This window comes from Talpa occidentalis, unplaced genomic scaffold, assembly GCF_014898055.3.
Source record: "Talpa occidentalis isolate TD23 unplaced genomic scaffold, MPIMG_talOcc4v2.1 talOcc4.4, whole genome shotgun sequence".
Classification (NCBI taxonomy): domain Eukaryota; kingdom Metazoa; phylum Chordata; class Mammalia; order Eulipotyphla; family Talpidae; genus Talpa; species Talpa occidentalis.
In genome coordinates, this window is record NW_023604295.1 from 115,124,112 (window position 1) to 115,149,830 (window position 25,719).

At 41.1% G+C, this 25,719-nt stretch overlaps 1 protein-coding gene across 9 annotated transcripts in view; it reads left to right on the plus strand.

The window, feature by feature from the left end:
- The window catches only part of TACC1 (transforming acidic coiled-coil containing protein 1), a 109,919-nt gene that overhangs the window by 52,487 nt on the left and 31,713 nt on the right, over positions 1-25,719 (plus strand). For 3 of the 9 annotated variants that reach the window (XM_054700895.1, XM_037526089.2, XM_037526090.2), the window contains exon 2: positions 2,020-2,135. The exons of 2 other annotated variants lie outside the window; for them this stretch is intronic. Coding sequence is in view for 6 of the 7 variants with exons in the window: in XM_037526089.2 (XP_037381986.1) it covers positions 2,020-2,135 (116 nt within the window). In the remaining variant the exon portion in view is untranslated. Of the gene's footprint in view, positions 1-492; positions 1,017-2,019; positions 2,136-25,719 lie in introns of those variants that run through there. 4 more of the 9 variants (XM_054700897.1, XM_054700898.1, XM_037526088.2 and 1 more) reach the window with 3 other exon arrangements.

Below are 25,719 nucleotides of genomic sequence, written 5' to 3' on the forward strand. Positions count from 1 at the left end.
CGGGCGACACAGGAGAGGTCTGCCGCACCATGTGGGTAGCTCCCTGGCTGACCGGGACTCGAACTCATGCTGCAGAGGCTGCGGACTGCTCCACAGCGCGGTGCTTAACCCCATGAGCCACCAAATTTTTTTTTTTTTTTCAAAGTAAGAGGCTTAACTCCAGTGCGATCCAGTATCTCCCACGCCACAGTGGCAAGATGAAGAAATGAAAATTAAAAGAGGAACAGCCCGGCGTCACCGACGCGGAAACCGGCTCTTCGCCGCTCCTAACGCCGACGCGGCGGTTGGGGGCGCCCGGGTCCTCCGCGGCGGCCGGAGTCGCGGTCGGGACGCCCCCTCCCCGCAGTCCAGGCGCGACCAACGCGGCGCCGCGGCAGGGGGATCCGGCGGGCGCGACGCTGACTTCAAAGGCCCTGCGCCGCCGCCGCCCCCGCCCGCGCGCGCCAATAGTACGGTCCGAGGGGGCGGCTCCTGGGGCGCGGCTCCCGCCGCAGCTGATGCGCGCCCGCCGGCCGGGAGGCGGGAGACGGAGACCCCGAGCCGCCGAGGCCGAGCCGCTCTGCCGGGCGCTGCGGGCCGGGGCCCTGAGGAGGCGCCAGGAGAGACGTCTGCCCGGCGGGAGGCGCCCGGGGCGAGCGGCGCCGAGGCCGCGCCGCGGGGGACGGAGCACGGAGAGGACGCGCGCTGCCCGCCGGCCGAGAGGAAGCGCTCCGCCCGCGCCCCCGACGGCGCCCGTTTCACCACATCCGCGCCTCGGCTGAAAGCGCTTCCCGGCGCCTGTCACCGGTTCCCTCCATTTTGAAAGGGAAAAAAGGCTCTCCCCTTCCCCTACTCTTAGGCGCCGGAGCCGGAGCAATGGCGTTCAGCCCTTGGCAGATCCTGTCCCCCGTGCAGTGGGCGAAATGGACGTGGTCCGCGGTGCGTGGCGGGGGCGCCGAAGAGGACGAGGCCGGAGGGCCCGAGGGCGACCCCGAGGAGGAGGACTCGCAAGCCGAGACCAAATCCTTGAGTTTCAGGCAAGTACACGCATCCCAGTCGAGATGCAGACGTGCTGCCAGCCATCCATCCATCTGCGGCTCATTCTGTGCGTGTGTGTGCTCGCCCACCCGCGTAACCGTTTTCATGGCAATGTTGCGTGCCTGCCCTTAACCAGGTCCCCGCTGTGCATTCGAAAGTTCAGAATGTTCTGGCTGCCTGTGTGTTTTCTATCCCCCCAGTTTCAGTATGAGCTTTCGGAACCCACCCCAGAATCTGCAGTGGCTCCGCATCCCCATCCGCCTTGGTCGTTTTTTCGCTAAGCTTTGCTCCTCCCGGTCCTTGAAACACACACGCACACACACACACACACACATACCTGGTGGAATTTAGGGTCCTCCCTATAAGGAAGCAGTCTCCCCCCACACCCACGACTGTGTCCCGAAAAATGCAGCCTTGGTTCAAAAAAAAAAAAAAAAAAAAAAAAAAGGTCGTGTGATGACAGGCCCCTGGCAGCTGGTGAGAAATGGTGGTCTCTGCTGAGCTGTCACCCGTATGATTGCGAAAGGCAGGTGACAGCATTCTCAGCCTCCAGCCAAGTCAGTGCTTGCAGGTAGAGAAGTCTTCCGAAGAAAAAGGCATCGAGAAGAAATTGCCTTACATTTTTTAGGGGGAGAGGGACAATATTAATTTTTTAGCCTCTGGAAAAGGGCTCTTACAAAAGGGCTCTGGTGAGGTAAGGAGTCTGTTGGAATGCACTTTTTTTTTCCGGGTGTCAGAGGGAAGGATGACCTCAAAAATAAATGGTGCTGAAGGAAGACTCTGGAGGATGGAGATTTCAGGGAGACAGGTTGGCAGACAGAAGCCTGAGGAGGACACTGCTAGAAAATCCACTGCAGCTCCTGCAGGCCAATCCGTGCTGAGACTCTCGGGTTGTAAAGTTAGAGACAAATGCTGGACTTTAGTCTGTGTGGATACATAGGTTATAAAGGGTGTCGGAAATACCGTTGAAAGTGGTAATTCCTCATTTTTCCCCCTTGGCAGCTCGGATTCTGAAGGTAATTTTGAGACCCCTGAAGCTGAAACTCCCATCAGATCTCCTCTCAAGGAATCCTGTAATGCACCGCTAGCATTGACACCACCTGGGGCCAAAATCCAAGGTAAAGCATGACTTGCTTTCTCTGTCTCTTTTGTTTTAATGTTTTGAAATGTAAATGAAGGGAAGTAGTTATAACTTAGAGCCATTTAAAAGGGTTTGTCTTTTAGGTAAAACTGAGAAGGAGCATTATTAAAGGTCCTGGCCTATTTGAAATGTTTGTTTTGGGATGGTACTCTTAGAGGCTTTCTTCCTTAAGTACTTTGTACCTTTGCAGTATAAGATTATCATTACTAAATATTCCTGCTGGACCCCCTGATTCCCCTGAGTATCCCCGCCTCCCCCAAAAAACCCCTGTATAGGGCCTCCCCAGTGGCTCAGAAGTTGAGCGCTGGGTTGTGAAGCCGCCCGCAGCTTCTGCAGCGCGGGTTCTATCCCCAGCTGCCACCGGACAAGGGTCCCACATGGCCCTCAGACCTCTCTTGCCTCGCCCACTGTTCCCCTCAGCAGTGTGTTTCGTCAATCTGCCTGTTCTGTTCCCTGCTCTGGTTCTGGTGAATCCTTTCATCCTCCCGCACCTCTGGTCTGTACCCTGGTTCTTGTATAAATAAATAAATCTTTAAAAAAAAATAAAAAACAAAACCCTGTATAATAATGCAGAGGTAAGGTTATATTTAGATTTGGCTTCACAAATTTCTCAAGCTAAATTCTTTTGACGGGTGTGGCTGGAGACAATTATAGGTAAGAGTTTTCCTTTTTTTAGATAAGGAGGAATCTTAAAAGGTTGTTTGGGAATTTCTTACCTCTCCCTCTTCCAGGCATAGATGGTGGTGAGCCCCTCAGTCTATCTAAGAAAACATGACACAGAGACTCTCCTAGCCCCTCAGTGCCCAACCTTGAGCCTGCCCTTCGTTTATGGGAACTCCTGCTGTTCCACTTAATTAGTAAAAACCTTTTTGTCACAAGGCCAGTTTTGAGTAAACTTTCACCTGTCCTGATAAAATACACTTATTCAATCAATAAATAGAATGCACTGTGATTCAGCAATGAAGAAGTCCTGCTGTCATGGAGCTAACATTATAAATCTCTCTTTTAGAACTTAAGCAAAATATTGCTGTCGATCTGTTAGTTATTATGGAGAATTATAAAACATGAGAAGAAGGAATAGGATGTTTGGGGTAAGGATAGGAGGATAGGAAATGCTGAAGGGCAATTAGGGGGAACCTTACTGAAAAAGAATCTTGAGCAAATTGAAGGAATAAACCTTCCCACATTACTGCACCAGAATCCTTCCAGCAGAGGGAATAGCATCTGCAAAGTTCTTAAGACAGGACCAACCTATGACGGAAAGACCTGTAGTGGGAGGATAGCAGCCTGACAGAGGCCAGTGTGGCTGCAGTGGAGTGACTAGGTGGCTGGTTGAAGTCAGCCAGATAAGGAGAGGTCTGGAATTTATTGTGAAGATGCTTCAATTTTTTTTTTTTTCCTCTCAGTGACAGGAAGCCATCAGGGGTGTGTTAAGCTTCCCAGGGCAACCTTAAGAAAGTGCTGGTGGTCTCACTCATAGTAGGAATCTAGAAAACTTAAATAAGGGACCAGGAAAAAAAAATAACTATAAGAAAGAAAATATCAAAATCAAACAACTATGAACCAGAGATACTCTATGGGGCGTGGAGGGCGGGGAAAGGAGGAATTGGGGTCAAAATAAGGGGGTTGTAATTGTATGGGGAATATAAAAATAAAATTTAAATAAAAAAAAGAAAGTGCTGGGTGACTTAAAATAACAGAGCACAGTGACTTAAAAAGAACAGAAATCTATTCTCTCACAGTTTTGGAGGCAAGAAATCTGAAATTAAGGTTTTGGCAGGACCATGTACCTTCCAGTACATCATGACTTTTCTGACAAACCCAATAGGAAAGAATCCTTCCTTTCTCTTCTACCTTTTGGTGATTGTCATTAATTCTTGGTGTTCTTGGCTTATAACAGCCTAACTGTAGTCTCTGCCTCCTTCTTTACATGGCTTTTTTGTATGTCACCATGCCTTCATGTGGCAGTTGCATAAGGACACCAGTCACTGGATTTAGGGACTACCCTAATCAAGTGTGACCTCATCTTATATTGATTACATCTGCGAAGATACTTTTCCCCAGTAAGACCACATTTGTGTTATAGGGAGTTAGGACTTCAATTTATCCTTCTGAAAGACACAGTTCAACTCACAGCTGAGGCCTTTGAGCAGAGGGGTCATGCTTTGATTTCTTTTTTTAAAGTCTTAACTGTCTGCTATATGGTGAAGGGACTCTGGGATGAATGCCTTCTTTACCTGGGTTTCCATTCCACTGTCTATCACTGTTGATCTCCAGCTTTCCGGTAGAAGCTGGCTTCCAGCTAGCCAGTCACCTTGTTTTTGCACCAATTGTGGTTTTTTTCCTCTTAACGATTACTGTATTTTATTGCTTAGTCACTTCTTCACAGGTTGCCTAGGAAGTCATTTTCTCTAGTGATAGAATTCATGACAGAATTATTGGTGAAATGATTTCAGCTTTTGTGATTTGGCTTTAAATTTGGCTTTAATTCCCTTAAAGAGAATTCAGCCCTGGGCTGCTTTTTATCATTGTTTTAGGCAGAGACGGCATGGGAACAGGCAGTATAAATATTGGAGAACTTGTGCATGCATTCTGCTTTGTAGCACTCTCAGTGACGAAAGATGCCTCCTGTTCTTCATGGCTTCCCTTTTTGTCTCTCAAGATGGCACATCAGAAGGGAGATTTCAAAGACTGATATAACTGTTTTGTAGTCTTCCCGTCAAATTTAAATGAAGCTCACAAAATATTTTAAACAGCAATTTGAAAGCCTCTTTGAAATTGCCCTCAGCTTGAGCAACCTCTTCCTTATCATTGTCAGCGGTACAATGATTCATTTTTACAAATTTATTACTAATTGAATAAAGGCCTGTATGAACTATGTCTCCAGAGCCATAGAGACCCAATTGTTTAGTCCTTCCTGTGCAACTCACTTATTATTACAAGTTTTGGTAGCTTTTAGTGGACACTCTCCTTTTCATTCTAAAAGTTTTCCTTTTAGAGAGTCCTTTTAGAGAAGCTCTTTGAAGTCATTCATGATTATAGACCGTTTGTATGGTGGTGTGAGTGGGGTGCACAGTCTAGGAAACAACCACTACATATTATGAAATCTCTCAATTTAGGATCCTCAAAAATAGAATGAATAATTGCTTATCACCCTGAGAGTACCTGCCTTCTTGGACTTTTTCTCCCCAACATCTAGAGCCAGGCCACAGTCCTTTTCATGACCTTACTGTACATACACAGTAATATATATGTGTATACATAGTAAATGTGAAAACACAAAAACCAAGTACAGTTCTAACCAGGGAGGATACCAGTAGTTAGAAATTTTTCGAGAATCATTTTATGTTGAAATTTACTTTCTGGGCCTAGGATGAGTCCATTTCTCCCAAAATTGTTGATTATTTTGCTCCTGATAAGGTTAGTCTTTCTTATTTCCATGGCATTAGGACTTGGTGGTACAGTAGTTAAAGATTATATAACACTGTATCTTCCAGAGGGATGAGTTATGATCATTATCCAATCAGGTTGGAGCTTACATAATAAAAAAATCTGTCTTTCTGATAGATAATGGTCCTCAAGTGTGTTATGTCCCATACTCTATACCAACCTCCATCTAATTGTTTTAATTCAGGGCAACATCTAAGTCTATTTTGAAATTAATTTTCTTTTTGTTGGAAGTTTTTTAAGGACTTAGAATATCTGACCTCTGTAATAACTTTTTTGCCCTCCAAGTAATGTTTATTGAGGTAAAATTGGTTTACACCATTGTATTTGTTTTAGGGGTTAGAGGGTCAAACCTCTACAAATTCATGTTTTCGTACCATGCCCACCAGCCACCAAAGCCCCAGTAATCTTCCACCATATCCCATTGGGCCCACTCACTCCCCCACTCCCACCCTGCCACTCTACACTTCTGTTTGCCTCAGTTTTGCAATCAGATGTGAAGGGTTTGTTTATAATAACTTTATAAAACAGAATTTTTTGCCATTCTAGGAATTACATGGTGGATGAAGTGGTGGATTATTTTTTTCCAATGCCAAAGATACAAACTGATTTCAGACTAACTGATAAAATATAACTATAGCCAATGAGGTTTCTTGAAAATATCAAAATAGTGGCTATTATGTTTGGGTTATAGTTCTCTCTGCCTTCCCCCACAAAGGGTGTTTAAGCTGCTGCTGTTGCCGTTCTTCCTCTTTGCTGGGAGATGTATCTGTGAGGAGATATCACCTAGGACAGGATTTTTGAAAGAACTGAAATCTCAAATCCTCCCTCCCTCTTGTGTATCTATTTGTGTGTTTACACAGGCTTATGGACTGTGATTTTATCCATTGTTTTAGTTTTAGGCTATAAAGCTGCAGTGGCTGTCCTCTACTTGGTAAGGTCCTTCCTTCTACCCTCCTGCTTCCCACAGTCTTCCCCTTACTTGTAACCCCTCCCCTTTATTTTCCTGACCATTCATCTCTCTTTGAAGGAGAATCCTAATTCTGCACAGAAGCTCTCATATGCCCTTGGAAGTACTGGGTAAACCTACCCACTCTGATATCTTAATTAATGCCTAAGGTATTTCAAAGACCTATTATAGATGTCCAAAATGGAAAGAAATAGATAAACAGGATCCATTCACACATATTTATTGCTGGAAGCATTGTGGGAATGCTGAGTTGTTTGTCCATACTGTTTTTTTGGCTGGTTGGTTTGTTTTATAATTAGATCAGGATTCAGCAAACTATGGCTCAGAGACTCCAGTCTATCTTCATTTATTGTTCAGTCCCAGGGCTTAGAAGTGGTTTTACATTTTTAAGTGGTTGAAAACAATCTTTTTATAATGTGTAAAAATTATGTGAAATTCAGACTTTAGGGTCCATAAATAAAAGTTTTGTTGGAATGCAATCCTGTTCATTCATCTAGGTGTTGTCAGTGACTGCTTTTACATTGCAATAGCAACACTGAGTACTTGGAACAGATTCTGAATGGCTGGCAAAAACCTAAAATATTTACTGTCTGGCTCTTTACAGAAATATTGTGCTGACCTAGAGCTACATTTAATGATAGTTTTGGTAAAAATATAAAGTTTAAGTAATTCAGGATGTTGAATTTAAAAAGTCAAGGCTATAATTGATCAACAAATGAGTGTGGGCACTAGGTACCATTTAGTAGGCTCCTGTGGTCAGGTAAGACTATTGGTCTTATTTGCAAAACAGAGATGATGTAATTGGTCTGTCACTCTCCCTGATTTTTCAGTTGACCAAAAAATCTAAGGAGTTACAAAAAAAAATTAAGGAGGAGTGGGGAGAATTTTTCTATCATTTAATACAAATACAGACATGCCTGCTTTTAATTTTTGCCCATTCATTATGTGAATTTAATGTAACTTTGGGTGTTTAAGAATTTGTAATTTGATTGTTGGTATAGTATATTGTTGTATATGTTATGTCATTAATAATGTTGTATCATTGCTATATTTTTTGAAATGCCTTAGACTGTACATATATAACCTAGAATGAACATCTTGTTAAAATCTTAGTCTTATATTTTTCAATTCTAATGCATTGAGTTACATGTATAAGCAAATACTATGCAAACATTTTTTCTTTAAGTACATATTGAAATGTTCCAGTTGAATCTACAAGTCTTGTTCTCCTAGGTATTTAAATTAACATTCTATCCCTGCTTCTCCCACAAAGATTGCTTTATTAGAATTTCCTAGAAATAATGGAATTAATAATTCAATTTTATTCCACTAATATTTTCTTGTGGCTCCTTTCAGAACATACTGCTTTTGTTTTATTGTTATTATTTATTATTTTATGTTAATATATTTAAGATGTAAAAACCTCAGCATGATATGGTTCCATTTTTTCTCGTATGTTTTTAACTCTCAGCTTGGAGCTTTTCTTAGTTAGTAAGTGGGATCAGAGCCACGTTTCTTTGTTGCTCTATTTAAACCAGTGTAAATGAGCCATGTAGGGAGCACCGTCATTTCAGTATGGTGCTCCACCCAGAGAATGTCTTCTACAAAAGCATGAAAACTATAAACACAAAGCTTTTCCAGCACAGACCTACGCGTTCAGAACCACAGTGTTTGAATAAAAAACAAAACAGGGGACAAAGACATAGTCTGCCTGCTGAGAGTAAATATTTTAGTGACTGTCAAAATGTTGTTTTCCTTTTAAAATGAATTATAAATTCAGGGCATTCTTAAGAAATATGCATTGTAAGAATTCAACTCATTTCAGACTTGTGCTCCTTAGTTTTGACCTTGTCTGAACATCAAGTAAAGCATTGTAGCTGAGACGGAGAAAGAGGGAAAGGGTGAGTTTTGAAACACCTGGAAAATTATCTTGCTTCCATTTAGTGTTCCATCTAAAAAAATAAATATGTTCTAAAACCATTTTAACATTTAAAGAGTTGCCATAGTATATTTTTCACGTGGCCAGTAATACTGTTAATAGGAAGCCCTGGCAGTATGAACCATTTTGTCATAATCTCTTGAATTCACATTAGTGGTGAGAATTTCGTGCATGATTTATCCACCCAAAACAGCTGTCTCAGGGGGCATTTGATAACTTGAGGTTGCTACATCTCCTGATAACTGTTAACATAGGGCCTAGAAAGGACCTTTGCTTTTTTTTTTTTTTTTTTAAAGATTTATTTTTATTTATTTATTTATACAAGCACTGGGTACAGTCAGAAGCGCGGGAGGGTGAGAGAATTCACCAGAGCCAGAGCGGGGAGCAGAGCAGGCAGAAGGACCGAAGTACACTGCTGAGGGGAGCAGCGGGCGGCAGGAGAGGTCTGCGCGCCAGGACTTTTGCTTTTAAGTTAGAGATTTCACTGTCACCTTTACATGTACAGGAACTTAATTTTATGAACTTACACAAACATGATCAAATCTCCAGAAGTTAGACAGATGATGACCAAGCTCACAAGGAGGAACTACCTGTATAGAATATTTCATTAATTCACAATTCATTAATATTCAAAATTGTAATTTTTGACAGTTTGCTTGGAGAGACCCATAATCTCCTTGCTAGTCTAGAAGTCCTCATTCCTTTGTTACTGTTAGAAATGGAATAGCTGGGTCTCCCTGGTGGCGCAGCAGTTGAGTGCTGGGTTGCGAAGCTGCCCGCAGCCTCTGCAGTGCCGGTTTGATCCCCGGCTGCTCCCCGGCCACCGGAGGAGGGTCCCTCATGGCGTGCAGACCTCTCCTGCCACCCGCTGCTCCCCTCAGCAGTGTACTTCAGTCCTTCTGCCTGCTCTGCTCCCTGCTCTGGCTCTGGTGAATTCTCTCACCCTCCCGCGCTTCTGACTGTACCCACTGCTTGTATAAATAAATAAAAATAAATCTTTAAAAAAAAAAAAAGAAATGGAATAGCTATTTCCCACTGTAAGATTCCCATTTAACAGATTACCAGTTTTTGGTTTCATCTGTATTTATTAGATGTATTAGAAGCAAGTAGGTTTTTCAGACTTTCTACAGATTGGGAAATCAAGGCCGCTGCCTTTAATGCTAATAGTAGTGTCGAGTCTTAAATTCAACTTTTAGGATCACAGATCCAGAACTCTTTTTGAGTATATTATGTATCTTATTTCTTCTATGAATGTGTGAATCTTTACTGAAAGAAGAGAAGACTTAGCAGTGGAAATAAAGGTTCTTAAAATGTTGCCAGCACAGAGTGTGTAATGGGGGAAAGCATCTTAAGTATCCGTTAAGTGAGAGACAGAGCGGGGAGCAGAACAGGCAGATTGACTGAAATACACTGCTGGGGGGAGCTGCGGGTGAGACAGGAGAGCTCTGCTGCGCCGTGTGTGTTAGCTCCTTGTCTGGGGATCAAACTTGTGCATAGTGCTATGGATAGCTTCCATAGTGCTGAGACTTAACCCCTTGTACCACCAGGGAGGCCCTAAATTTTAGAACTTTTGACCTTCAGAAGTTTGTAGCACAACTTTTTTGTTCAATAAATGGTGCTGGGAAAACTGGGTTGCTACGTGCAAAAGAATGAAGCTTGACCACTACCTCACACCATACACAAAAATCAACTCAAAATGGATTAAAGAACTAGACATAAGATCTGAAACATAAAATACATAGAAGGAAATATAGGCGAAACACTACGTGATTTGCACATCAAAGACATCTTTAAAGACACATCGCCCAAAGCAGTGATAGTGAAGGCAAAGATAAACAGCTGGGACTACATCAAGTTAAAGAGCTTCTGCACAGCAAAAGAGACAATAACAAAAACAAAGAGAAACCTCACCAACTGGGAGAACATTTTTGCGCACAACACTAATGATAAAGGACTGATCACAAAAATCTGCAAAGAGCTGATGAGACTCAACAACAAAGAAAATAATCCTGTCAAAAAATGGGCAGAAGAGCTAAAAAGAAACTTCTCTGAAGAGGAAATGCAAATGGCCAACAGACATATGAAAAAATGTTCAACATCACTTGTAATCAGGGAAATGCAAATCAAAACTACCATGAGATACCATCTTACACCAGTGAGAATGGCACTTATTAAAAAAACTAGCAACAACTAATGTTGGCGAGGATGTGGAGAAAAAGGAACTCTTCTGCACTGCTGGTGGGAGTGCAAACTGGTCCAACCACTATGGAGAGCTGTGTCGAGATTTCTGGACCTACTAAACATAGAGCTTCCATATGATCCAGCAATTCCACTCCTTGGTATTTACCCAAAGGACACAGAAACATCAATTCCAAAGAGCACCTGCACCCCTATGTTTATAGCAGCACTGTTTACAATAGCTAAGCTTTGGAAACAACCCAAATGCCCAAAAATAGATGACTGGATCAAGAAGATGTGGTACATATATACCATGGAATATTACTCAGCATTCAAAAAAGATAAACACATGCAATTTGCAGCAACATGGATGGCACTGGAAGGGATCATGCTCAGCGAAATAAGCCAGAAAGAAAAAGAAAAATACCGGATGGTCTCTCTTATAGCAGGAATCTAGAAAACTTAAATAAGGGACCAGGAAAATGAATAACTATAAGAAAGTGAAAATCAAAATCAACAAAAAAACTACGAACCAGAGACACTCTATGGGGAGTGAGGGGCGGGGAGGGGAGGGATTGGGGTCAAAATAAGGGGGTTGCAATTGTATGGGGAATATAAAAATTTATTAAAAAAAAGTTTGTAGCACAACTTTCACACAGAGCACATATATTATGCAAAAATAGTAAGAAAATAAAAATCTCTGTAAGTAGTCCTATTAGGTTGAAAATATTTTACTTTCTTAATGCTAAGCTTCAGCTGCTCAATGAGAAATGAAGAGGGAAGGGACACATTCAGAAATAGCTATTGCTTTTTCTCTCACCTGTGAGTCATATGTGGGTGAGAAGAGGAAGATGCATGGAGATGTATGCAACTTCCTAGGACTCTGCACCTATTTTGGGGTAGGAAGAAAAGTTTTTAAGAGGCCTGTATTTACCTATTGCTGCATAACAAATCATTCCAAAACTTATTAGCAGCTTAAAACAATAAACATTATCTCCCTTAGTTTTCATAGGTCTGAGTTTGGGAGCAGCTTACCTGGGTCTGGCTTAGGGTTACTTGTGAGAATGTAGTCATAATGTTGGCCAGGACTGGAAGCTTGACTAGGGCTAGAAGATTCTCTCCTCAGTTAGTTCACTCATGCTGACAAGCTATTGTTAGTAATATAGACAGGCGACCTCAGTTTACCATGTGGATAGACAGCTCTCCACAGCGTTGCTTGAGTGTTCTTCCAACATGGCATCTGATGCCCACAGAGTGACCCAAGAGCAGGATGATCCAGGAACTACAGTGCTTATATGACAAAGCCACACAGTTATTTCCACAGCATCCTTTTGGTTATAGAGGTCAGTCCAATGACATGAATACCAGGAGATAGGACTTACTGGAACCATTTTGGAGATTGGCTACCACAAAATCCTTTTCTACTTTGTGGTGGAGGGGAAACTTATACCAACAGGTGTAGTTCAAAGACTACAACTTTTTAAAAAATTACTCTTCCTTTGGAACTTTCCACTGCCTCTCCACCCCTTTCTGCTGCTGCTTTTCTTGGGAGTAGAAAAGCAAAAGGGGACAGGAGAAATGAAATGTGCTTCAGCCATGGTCCCCGTCCTGTTATGAAAGAGACTCATATGCCAGCTTACTGGGTGCTGTTGCTATGTCTGGAGTCTCCTCCCTCCTTTTCTTTATCACTGCATCAGCTTCTCAGCTCTGTGTGGGTGGTTGCTACTTTGTGAGAGAGGCAGTTGGTATTTTGAATTCTCCAGTAATTATTTCTGAAGCGATGCACATTGTGGTTGTTTGGCAGCACCAGAGTGAAGTTACACAATTTCAGATCTCTGCAAAGGAATCCCATCTGTCAGCACTTGTCTCTCCCCTGGCTTTCCTGCTGCAGTAGTTTGGGGATGAAGGAGAAGACCTGTGGGGAGGGCCTTCTGTGACTTTATCTGCCGGGGGAGGGGGGGTTTGTATTCTATTTGAAGTGTAACCTCAAACAAATCAGATGGCTCCAAAACTCAGGGACATCTCCTGAGTGAAAAGAGAAAACATACTCATTGTTAGAGTAGCTTTTTGGAGACGACTTTGGCTTCCTGCATTGAGAACTTTCTGATTACAGGACTCCACCCTCTTACCATATGGTAGTCTTGGCCTTCAGAGGCTAGTGCTTGGGTCTTTTTATTTTTTATTTATTTATTTTAAGGATTTTATTTATTTTTGTGTAGAAGAACTGGGGTATAGGCCAGAGGTGTGGGGGGTGGGGCGAGAGGATTCACCAGACACAAGAGTAGGGAGCAGAGCAGGCAGATTTTCTGAAATACACTGCTGAGGGGGGCAGCAGGTGAGACAGGAGAGATCTGCTGCTCCATATGTGGGTTAGCTCCCTGGCTAGGATCTAATTCAGGCCATCAGGGTAATAACACCGATACTTAACCCCTAGGCCACCAGGGTGGACCCTGGGTCTCTTTTTAAATGAAATATCAGAAAGTCTTAGTTTGAAAATTTAAAGTACTTTCTTCATCCTCAGTACAAGCTTTTTCGGTTTATCAAGTGGCTTTTTGGTTATTCTTTACCTTTGAATTTTTATATTTTAGAGTGAGCTTCTCTTAGGAATTCAAAGAGCAATGTGGCACTCCCATCTCTTACGAAAATCAGTTAATCTTGCATCTCTTCCCACCCTCTGACTCCCTTTACTCCTGGATAATGTTTTTGTTTTTGAAGGGTGGGTAGGAGAGTTTTGAGCAGTTACTGTGTTGTCTAAGTTCTGTTAGCAGTGTATGAGTGTTAATGTTGTTTTCTGCTATAAATAGTGAGGCATCTTAAAATTATGCCAGATCTAAAAGGATGTTCTGTCTTTTCCTGCTTGACACTCACCCACTTGAAACCTCTCTGTTATTCTCATGTTTCTGGGTGACCTGGAGCCCCCATGGATGGTAAGGAAATGTGAACTGTGCAGCTCACACCATAAGTTCTACCCAGCATTCCTGGGAAAGGCCTTCTTGTACTGTTATCCTGGTGTTCCCTCCCTGGACAATGCATTCTGTCCACTTCTCCATTTTAAGGCTGATGCCTTTGATAAGTGACTGAGATCATACATATACAAATATATTTCAACTTTGGGGTAGTCAGAGGAACTGAAAACCAGAGATACAAAACTGAAAAAACCTCAAGTTTGGACACTTGCCTAAATGCTAATATGTACCTCATTAATATTCTCCTTGTATCAAACCACTTGAGCACAAAGGGGTGCCTCAAATGCCAGAATCAGAAGCCCTTGATTCAAACATGAGAGAGTCAGGAATTAGAGGGCAGGCTGAGGTATACCTTTAGAGGAGGAGGGGCCTTCAAATGGAACAATCCAACAGAAGAACAAGTGTGAATCCTGTACAAGGTGATGTAGAGCTGAACAGTATTACTAATTGATTATACTTCTTTTCTGTATAAAAAGATGATCAGGTAAGAAGGAGGGGATTTATATATCAGACATTTGCTCAGTGGTGGACACTGAGAATATGAACTCTGTTTTAGGTGCTGAGTTTCTGCCTTGGGAATACAAAGGGGGCTATAGAGAAAAGCCTCCACTGCAGAGCCCAGTCAGAAGGGAACAAGATGTCTTCTATTTCCCAGGCTTCATGGCCTCCCTGACTTCCCCAGAAGTTTTAATAGCTAGTAGGTAGTTCTGGAAAGGAAATGTGTGAGGGAAGAATTAGAAGAAGTCAAATGTTGAAAGTCAGAATAAAAAAAGAAAAATACTCTTTCTCCCCCAGCAAATAAAACAAACAACTTTTAAATGTCATGTCTCTAGGATGGTTCATAAACTTGACTATCTGTATTGGAGGAAGAGTGATGTCATTTTTCCACCTTTCTGTAAATAGCATTTATTTAGCACATTGTGGGCTTCCTCAAGAGAAATTTAAATTCCCAAATTGATGTGATAGTGAGACCTACCAACTTTCTCAAGTATGTGTCTCTACAAGTGACACACGTAAGAGACTATTTAAAGCATTTTCTGAAATGTAAGTCTGTGGTGTAAACATTTTATTAGGAACTGAAGAACTTGCTCCTGGTCTGTTACTCTCTGAGCTTTTGTGTTCTTCTCACTCTCTCCCTCTCCTCCCCGCCACCCCCCCTTAAATAGTTTTATTGAGATCCAACTCCCATGACACATAGTTCATCCCTTTGAAGGCTATAAAATTCAGTGGTTTTTAGTTTATTAACAGCCTTGGGCACCTATCAAACTAACACCTCAATCTAGCTTTTATAACATTTTATCAACCCCCAAAGAAACCTTGTACCCATTATAGTGACCTCCCATTCCAACCCCCAGTCTTAGGCAACTGGTAATCTGTTTTGTCTCAATAAATTTGCTTATTTTGGACATTTCCTGTAAATGGAACCGTATGTAGTCTTTTGTGACTGGCTCAGTTCTTACCATAATGTCTTCAAGGTTCATCTGTGCTGTAGCATGTAGCAGGACTTCATCCCTTTTTTACTGATTAATATTCACTGTGTGGATGTGCTGTATTTTATCTATCCATTAATTAGGTGATGGGTATTTGGGTTATTTCCACATTGGAGCTATCATGAATAATGCAGCTATGAACATTCATGTTTAAGTTTGTATGTGGATATATGTTTTCATTTTTCTTGGATGTATACCTACCAGTGGAATTGCTGGGTCATGAGGTAACTTATTTATAACATTAACTTATTTATAACATTTTTGAGGAACTGTCAAGCTGTTTTTCATTTTACATTCCCGCAGCTTTCAAATTTTATTCATGCTCACCAACACTTGGTAACTGTTTATTGATTGTAGCCTTCCAGTAGGTGTGAGATCCAGTAGGGATCTCATTGTGGTTTTGCATTTCCCTGATGTTGAGCATCTTTTCATGTATTTGTTGCCTATTCTGTATTTCTTTAACAAAAAGTTTATTCATATCCAGTTGTAAGAGTACTTTATGTACTCTAGATACAAGTCCTTTATCAGATATGTAATTATAAATGTTTTCTCCCATTCTGTGAATTGTCTTTATACTTTTTTGATGGTATCATCTAAAGTATAAAATTTTAAAATTTTATTCATGTTAGGTTTATCCGTTTATTCTTTTGTCCCTTGTGCCTTTGGTTGTCTTTGGTAGAGAAAGTCAAAGTCTACCCCCAGTCATAAAGATTTATAGTTTGAGCTCTTATATTTAGTTCTGTGATTCTCATGTTGAGTTAATTTTTATATATGCTATGAGGAAATGATCCACCTTCATCCCAGGTGGCCATCCCTTTGTTCCATCACCATTTGTTGAAAAGACTGTTTTTTTGCTCTATTGAGTTAATTTTGCACCCTTGCCAAAAGTTAACTGCTGATTGTTCTCAACAAACCATACTTTATACCTTCTATCTGGTACCTGAACTCAATAGTAGGAATGGCCTTAAAGGTTGATTTCTGAAATTCTGTCCTTTTTTTTTTTAATATTTACGCATACAAGAGCTGGGGTGTAGGTCAGAGGTGTGGGGAGGGGGAAGGTGGTGAGAGGATTCACCAGACAGAGTGGTGAGCAGGGTAGAACAGGCAGATCCACTGAAATACACTGCTCAGGGAAGCAGCGGGCGAGACAGGAGAGGTCGTTGTGTCATGTGGGTCACCTTCCTGGACAGCCTGGGAATCGAACTTGCACTGCAGTGGCTGGCGATAGCATGATAGCTCTGTCTTTAACCCCTGTGCCACCAGGGAGACCCTGAATTCTGTTTTCATTTTCTATTTCTTTCCTTATTCAGTCCCACATTGTCTTGATTGTAGTAGCTTTGCAGTAAGTCTTCAAATTGCAAAGTGTGAAATTGCCAACTTTGTTCCTTTTTTTCTTTTTTCAAGATTATTTTAGCTATTTTGGGCCCATTGCATTGCTAAATGAATTTAGGAGCAGCTTGTTCATTTTTTCAAAGAAGAAAGCAAGGATTTTGATAGAGATGGCATTCAGTCTGTAGATAAATTTGGGGAATAGTGTCATCCTGAGAATAGTGAAGTTTTCAATCAGTGATTATGGGATGCCTTTTCACTTATTTTGATTTTCTTCAAATAGTGTTTTGTAGTTTTTTGGAGTAAAGTCTTGCATTTTTTTTTTTAAAATTACTTTGAAATATTTTGTTTTTTGAAACTACTGTGAATGGACTTTTTTTTTTTATTAACATTATGATATATTTGCTTTATTTTTTTTAAATAATAAATTTTATTGTTATATCTTTTTTTGATTTTTCATCACAATATACAAAAATAAAATTGATTTTAATAATTTCATCTTGTATCCCACACCTTTGCTGAATTTTAAATATTTTTCCCCAATGTTAATACCTCTTTTTCCTTATTCTTGCCTAATATCTATGACTAGAACTGGTAGTACAATTTTGAATAGAAGTGGCAAGAGCTGACATTCTTCTTTTATTCTTGCTCTTAGGGTGAAACATTCAAACTTTTACATTAAGTATGATATAGCATTAACTGGTTTTTCATTGATGCCATTTATCAAGTTGAGGGCATGCACTTCTATTCCTAGTCTGTTGCGTTTGTTTGGGTTTTTTTAAATCATGAAAGGATACTGGATTTTGTCAAATGCTTTTTCTGTGTATATTAAGATAATCATGTGAGTTTTGTCTCCTATTGATATGGCATGTTATGTTAATTGATTTTCGTTCCTGGGATAAATTCCACTTGTTCAGGTTTGCTAGTATTTTTGTGGGATACGTTTGCATCCATTTTCAGTAAAAGGTATTTGTCTCTGGTTGGTTTTTTTCCTTTGGTGGTTGTAGGTTTTTCTATCTGGATAATACTGGCCTGATAGAATGAGTTGGGATGTGCTTCTTCCTCATTTTTATGAGAAATTTATAATAATTTTTCTCTATGTGGTAGAAGTCACAAATCTAGTACAGGTCATTTTTAATCTATATTTTGTATAGAAAGTCTTTAATGGACTAATCCAACTCTTACTTTAGATATAGTCAGATTTTCTATTTTCTCTTAAGTCAATTTCATTTATTTGTATCTTTCTAGAAATTGGTTTTATCTAAGTTTTGTAACTTTTTAACATACATTTACTCATAATTCCCTTTTCCTGTTTTTAAATGGAATTGTTAAGCCCTGAGATACCTTTTGTCAATTTGAGACCACTTAGCTAATGTTTCTGGAAATGCTTTGAAAGTCATATAAAAGTGTGAGTAAAGTATTTTATTTGTTCTTCTTAATTAAAAAAAAACATAACAAGGTTTCTTCTTTCTCTATTTTATATAATTTAACATTGTACTAGGTCTTCCTCTGTGAGTTGCATTTCAGGAGAGTGATTATTGCCCTTGTTACTAAAGAAATATAAACAAAGATTGGTTTGGAAGGGGAAATAAAATGATTTGGGAGCCAATCTCTTCCTATTTTCTGAGGAGTAACAGAACATAGATCCTATACTTGGAGGGTCAGGGACATCAGTGCCCCATTAAAATTAACTCCATGCTCTGACCCAGTCATCTTTCAGCTAGCTCTAAAAGCAACTGTTTTTTCTCTTCTCTGAGGAAATGCTGAGGTTGAGGAAATGCTGAGGTTCAGTCCTGGTTTCCTAATCTCTCCTGTAGCTTTTATGCCTTCCATGCACTGTATTTGCTCATTCCACCTCCTCCTAGCATGAGTCTAAGTAAATAATAAAGATCCATTTAAAATACAACCTTGGGGCCTCCCTGGTGGAGCAGGGGGTTAAAAGGCAACCTATGAAAGTATCCGCAGCCACTGCAGCATGAGTTCTATACCCGGCCAGGGAGCTACCTACATGGCACAGCAGACCTCTCCTGTCTCGCCCGCTGCTCCCATCAGCAGTGTATTTCAATCTGCCAGTTCTATTCCCCACTCTATCTCTGGTGAATCCTCTCACCCCCACATCTCTGGCCTGTACCCCAGTTCTTGTATGCATAAATAAATCTTTAAAAAAATAAAATAAAATACAACCTAGCTTTCAAAAATAAACAATTATTTTATATAATGCTTCTTGAAATTCTCTTATGAATATGAGGGCAAATTCAAAGAGGAAATAGCTCATTTAGAAGGGAAAAAAAAAACCACCTCCCTGGTGGTGGAGGCAGTTGAGTGCCGCACTATGAAGCTGTCCACAGCCTCTACAGCTAGGGTTCGATCCCGGCCGGCCGGGGAGAAACCCACATGGCACAGCAGACCTCTCCTGTCTCACCCACTGCTCCCCTCAGCAGTGCATTTCGTCAGTCTGCCTGTTCTGTTCCCGCCTCTGTCTCTGGTGAATCCTTTCACCCACCACACCTCTGGCCTGTACCCCAGTTCTTGTATAAATAAATAAATCTTTTAAAAAAAATCACCAAAAAAAAAAAAAAAAAAGGGAAAAAGAAGTTGATGTTGTAAGACATCGACTTAAAGTCTGGAGTTGTTTTCTGTGTAAAACCATTTGCAGTGGCAAAATGAGAAGCAGGTGGTAGTTATTTCTTCATGATTCAGTGTTTGTCTTCTGAGGGGGGTTTGAGTATGCTCTTGTCTCCTTAACTGGATTATAAACCCCATGTGCTTATTTTATGGTCCTCTTCATAGTGTCTGATACAGGTCACTAGAACCTGAGGTTAGTTTGTTGGTTGGATAACTATCTTAGAAAATATTTTGTGATTTGATGTTAGGACTTTTATACTGATGAAGCTATCAGTTTAAAATAATTAGGGATTGCTGACATTGAACATCTAGCTTAGATCTTTATGTAGACTGTCTTAGTACTATAGATGACATGTTTTCAGTTATATATTTATAAAACTTTACTGTCATTGCTGGGTCTTCCCTCAGTGACAGTTTTGTCTTATTCGCTGTTTATTCTTTATGTATCCCGGAGTAGAAGAGACCTATACTTTAGACTTGCCTTGCTAGCCAGGGTTCTATTCTATAGTTGTTAGTTGACTTTTACTTGTTACGAGATTTATTACAACCTGAAATAAGGGTGAGGGGGATTGTATGAAACTCATACTGGTGAGGATAGAATCAAATAGTGAGATAAGGAATAGTTACATCTTTTTGAGATGTCTAGCCCACCTTGGTCGTATGGATTCCTTATCTCACTTCTGAGCATAGTGTGGCGTTGATGTTTCTTTCTAGAGACTGACCACCCCTCTGCTTCCTTCCTGACTCACAGATGCCTACCTCTAAGTGGATGTAACAACACAGAATGATACACAGTTTTGCATCACTTAACAACAGGGATATGTTCTAAGATAGGCATCATTATGTGAACATCATTGGAGTATATTTACACAAACCTAGATTATATAGCCTAATATACACCTAGACTATATATGTAGGCGCCACATTGTATATACATGGTCCCTCATTGATCAGCATGTCATTAGGCAGCTTGTGACTATGTTTGACTGTTATTCCATAGCATTTAACCTCTACCCACCATTTTTCTTCTTTGGTTCATGGTCCCACTTGGTTTTCTCAGCTCTGGAATTAATTGGGGTCCTGTCTAGCATGGTTGAGTGATGAGCCAAAACTAGATTCCACTGCCTATCTTTCCCTCTGTTCTTCCCTCACTTCCTCTGTGTGTGTGTGTTTAACCTTTCTGAGCCCTATTTTCTTCATGTGTAAAGAAGGGTTGAGAAATACCTCACAGAGTTGTTGTATTACAACATTATTAAAGTAATGAATCAAGTTCCAAGTATAATCACATTAGCAATATAATTAAAAATAATATTTTTAGGAGAGAGACACTTCAAAAACAACTCTTAGCAATTAATTCCATCCTTCTCTCTTGGAAACAGAAAGGGTGGGGTTGGTTGAGGTTGGAGTAAGTGTCCTGTGATGAAATGGAAACAAAGGAGAACTGGGTAGAAGAGGATTAGGTTTGGGGTGAGAAGAAAATTGTTGCGCTGAGTCATTTGACTATAAATATATAACATTGGAGTTAATATAATGTTTATTTAAGGTTTATTATGTGGGAATTATTACATAATAAAAGTTCTATAAGTAACATTCAAGAAGATAGGACAATGCTATAGTCAGAATGCTTTATAGAAATTGGTTTCTCTAATATATAATGAATATGTTTCTGTCATAACTACGAAACAAATTTTATATACAGTGTATAATAACACAATATATATAACATTGAATAATAAACATATATATATAAATAAATCTCTGTTCTGGAGCTAGATAGCTAGTAATGAGGCAGTTAAACAATGACTGTAAGGAAATGTTTTCTTTGTTCCTTTTGTGGAGGACAGATGTGTGGGTACCCATGCTAGAAATCTTGCATCTGGTTGCAGGGAATTCACCTGGTTTCCCTTGTGAAGATCATCCAGCCTTGGGTAATCATGAAACAAACTGTTTTCCCATTACATGGAGACAGAATCTTTGTTCTTGCTACTAGACGAGACTGTATTTCTCTACTTTTTGTGGCCAGTCTGTAACTTATTAAGTACATGAAAATGTGACCAAATAGTACATGTAGTTGAGAGATTTTTCCCTGATACCAAGTATTTGTTGTCTTTTCAATTACCACATCTCTGATTTTCTAACACCAACTTTGTGTCCTACAGTTTACGTCTATCCTGATGCTAACTACCCAGAGTTTGCATGTTACTCCACAGAGTTATGGGCTTGGTTCCACGAGACTGCCCTCTCTTGAGACACCAGTTGAAGACCCAGGTCCCCAGGCTCCCACACTTCTGTGCAACTGGACTATATGAATTTGGTAGTTTCCGCAACCCCCTCTTAGGTTCTGTAACTTACTACAGTGACTCACAGAACTCAGGATAATACTCAGGAGAATTCATTTATTATAAGGCTGCAACTCAGGAATAGCCAAATGGAAGAGAATGAATAGGGCAGGGCATGGCGCTTCCATGATCACTCCAGCAGCACCATACTCCCACACCTCCAGGTCCGCCCACCTGGACACTCTGTATCTCTCTGTTCAAGAATTTCTGTAACCCAACCTCTCACCTGTTTACCCTCCACAGAGGTGGAGCTGGGGCAGGTCTGAAAGTCCCCACCTTCTAGGTTTAGGTGGGTTGTGTGGTCTTTCTGGTCACCCATCCTTAAACTATCCCAAAGCTTACCCTGAGACACCTCATTAGCATATGACTGGTGTGGTCAGAAGGGGCTTTTTGTGAATTACAAACGATTCTGTCACTTGAAATTCCAGGAGGTTTAAGAACTCTGTGCCAGGTACTTTGGGCAAAGACCATTTTTGTTATACCACCAGTTAGTTGCCTAGTGTGAAAAGATACACATAGAAAATGTTCATTACAGCAATGGCTTTGTTAAATGGTTCATGATCAGGCATCCCATCTAGCAAGTTGAAAGGTGCTGCAAGGAGTTGTACAAAACTTTTTTATAGTCAGAAAAGAGGGCGGGCCAGAAAAAGATTATTTCAGGCAAAGACACCTTCCCTTAGGGGAAAGCAAGGGGATCTTACCATGCAGTTTACCTCACTTGTGCTAACAAGGAAATTCCAGATTGATTGGTTTAAAATTTACTTTTGGGAGAATCTGAAACTACAATTAAATTAGGTAGTAAGTCTTGGTGAGGTTTGATATGACTCCATTTTTTTTTTTTTTTAAACAGCATCTGGTATGACTTCCTTGCTTTCCATCATTAGTTTAACTAATAAATGTATATTTTAGAATGAAAGTAGAGAGGAGGAATAGGGATTATATGTCAAGGGGTAAAAGATGCAAAGAAGAAACAAAGCCCAGGAAGGTGAATGCAGATGCACCCCCAGCATGCCCTGTTCTAGATTTGCTGTTCTAGATTTGCTAGTAAGAGAGGAGAGACTGCTCGCAGGTTTCAAGTTGCTCAGACTCCCTCCATAGAGCATTGATTTAGTAAATATGGCTTTGAATTTTGTTGAACTCAAACAAAAAGGTAGTCAGTTACTGCACCGACAAAATGGATTTTTTTTTTTTTTTTGGGAAAACAATAAAGGCACCTGTAAAAATGCAGTGACATAGCAAGACATCTCCATAGATCTAGTCCTTGCACAGGGGCCATTACTACAGCAGCCATTACTACTGGATGCCCTCCTTCCTTCTCCAGGAGTGGGGAAGCAACATCACTTCCCATCAGAGATGCAAGACATGTTCTACTGATTATGTGGAAACTCTTCTAGCTTCCTAACATTAGGGTTTGTGTATATTTATTTTCACAGATTATGTGATTTGGCACCCCCTAGAATACTGCTTTGTTCAGTAAGGTCCCACATGCCTATTTAAACAAGTTAAAATTTAGTAAGATTAAACATCTGTGTCTTGGTTACATTTTAAGTTCTCCATAACCACTTACTGTGAATGACTGTCTTATTGCCTAGTGCAGATTATAGAACTTTTTTTTTTTTATCATTGCAGAAAGTCCAATAGAACTCCAGAAGTTCAATAGCCCTCAATCCTACTCTGCATGTGAATATCACCTTTTAAGAATCTCCTGTGCCTAGACCCCTCCTCCAGAGAATAAAACCCAAGTATCTATTTTTAAAGATTCCTAAGTGATTTAGGAGCACTTTTGAAACATTAGCTGTATGCATCCATTTCCACCATAGGAAGTCTGTCCTTCCATCTGTGTGTCAGGCTTTCCTGCACACAGATGGAAGCCACTACCACCACATAGCCAATTCGCCTCACCTCACTCTCTCTGCTCTACAATTTCTGCTGTTGTATTTAAACTGTCTGCCATTTCCTCACTGAATTTACACTTGTTAATGTATCCAGACTGTGCCTTCCTGTTTCCCTTCTTGGAGACATGTTTTATCTGATTGTACCCTGTACCAGTATTTATGTTAGGTTGTCTCTGACCCCTTGTGTGACAGACTGTCTGTCGGTTCTTTCCTTCCTCCCTCCCTCCCTCTCTCCCCCTCCCTCCCTCTCTCCCTCCCTCCCTCCCTCCCATACAAAAACTGGAGTGTAGGCCAGAGGTGCAGCAGAGTGAGAGGATTGTTGGTTATTTCTTGAAAATAAGTTTGAAAAGGGGTCAAGTGCATCACGGCACTGACCTAAGATGGGATGGAATAGGAGTGTGGGACCTCTGTTCCTCTGCTTTGTGTTAGGGGGAGAGACTGGGAGAGGGTCCATGGGAAGGGGGAACTGATTGGGCTCACTATCCAGTTTATAAAGTCCTTGAGAATGAGATTCTGTGTCCTAACTCTCCTTTTGTTATATAGAGTTTTGTTTGTAAAATGCTCAGTCACTGTACCTGATGTGTAGTCAATGCTTGACTTCCTCCCTTCTTTCCTCACATTGTTTGCTCACTGTATCAGGTCTTATTGGGAGATAGCTTAGCTGGCATTTAGCCATGACCCCAGTATTTCCTGTTCACCTGGTAGGTGAGCATGTTTCCCAGGGCTTCACAATACCTGGCCTATGATTGGGCCAACCCAAGGCTGAGGCCACCCTGCAGGCTTGAAATTTGGCTCCCCCCTTCAAGTGAATGTTCTATAGATAAAGCTTATATAGAGAAGAGGTCTGTAGACTTAAGCCAGATATGACTGTCTCTTGACCTGATGCTGAGCACTACTCAACAAAACTGAACCACCCTCTAGGGAAGGAAAACTGTTGACTTAAGTTGTTCCTTTGGGGTTTGATCCCCTTCCGGGGGTAACCTGTCCGAGTATCCCTGCCTACCACACCAGAGTATTGACCAGTCTGTCTCCCCACCAACTTTACCTTGAAGTGATAACTGGTGCCCCTGCAGGACTAGTTCCCAGCTGCCCAGCTGGTCTCCCATTTGGTCCAGTCTTGACGTCACCACATACGAAGTAAGGTGACTGAATTTTGTTTCAGCAAACATCAGAACTTGTGTTTTAGTGAATGTTCCCTTAAAGATTTAGTCCACACTTAAGATTGAACTTACCACACATTCTATTTGAGTGTTCTCAGAGGTAGCAAGCTTTATTCTTGCATGTTGTTATTTTTTTCTGCAGTAGCTAAAGAGTTTTTAAACCCTTATGATTGGGGCTGGGAGGGAAGGTTGAAGTTATGCTACAGAGTAATGAGGAGAGAAGGAACCCTTTTGAGGACTGAGAAATTGGTCCCCAAATAGTCCTCTGGAGCAGTAGTTTCTAATGCCTGGCTGTGAATAAGGCCTTGGATTTTCTCCTCTGAAGCAGGCTCTGACATAATGTTTCATTGAGTTCCAGCCACTTTGTGAACCTTCTGAAAAGTACCTAAGGACATTGTAGGGTCAGGAATGGCCACTGAGCAGGTTTTCTAGGATCCCATGCAGACCCGGTAAAGGAGGAGTTCTGGAGCCCTCAGGGGTTTTGCAGGTTTTTATTGGGATTACCAGGTACACAGCAGGCAGGGGTGCTGGGGGGCTGAGATGCTGGCAGGGCTCCCAGCCCCCAGCAGGTCTTCACTCTGGGCTCTCCGGCCTTCTTTCAGCTTCTGCTTCTCTTGCTTCTCTCTCAGCTTCTCTTTGGCTTCTCTTTTGGCTTCTGCTGGCATCCCGGTGATGCCACCCTTAAAAGCCCAGTCTCAGCCCAGGTGAATCCCATCTACCGATGCCCACATCCTATTCCAGGTGCCCGCCATCAGGCATGCATTCAGGACCGCAAGGATCGATCATCTGTCCTGATGGCGGGAGGGCAGAAAAGCCTGACATTTTTCCTTACCCTACAGACATTGATCTTCATGTATTGGTTCTGAGATTTTAAAGCTGTTACACTAGGTGCTTTGTGGTAATACAGTGGCCTGTTCAAATTTTGGCAAATTTCTCACTTTACATGTCAGGTATTTAGAAACCCATAGAAGGTGCCTTCTGTAGCTAATGAAGTAGTGAGTGGTAGACAGGTATAAAAGGAGCTTGCAGAAAGTGTTTCACCATAAGTTATCTGAGGGGAAAAAAGTCAAGGTTATTTGAGAATAAAACCCAAACCTGAAGTGTTACTTACTGTACATTGTTTTCACGTGGTTGCTGTTTTTCTGCTCTTAATGAGATTATACATGTGAAAACAGCTAGCCAAGTAGTAGGTTCTCAGTATATGTTAGTTGAAAACATTTCTG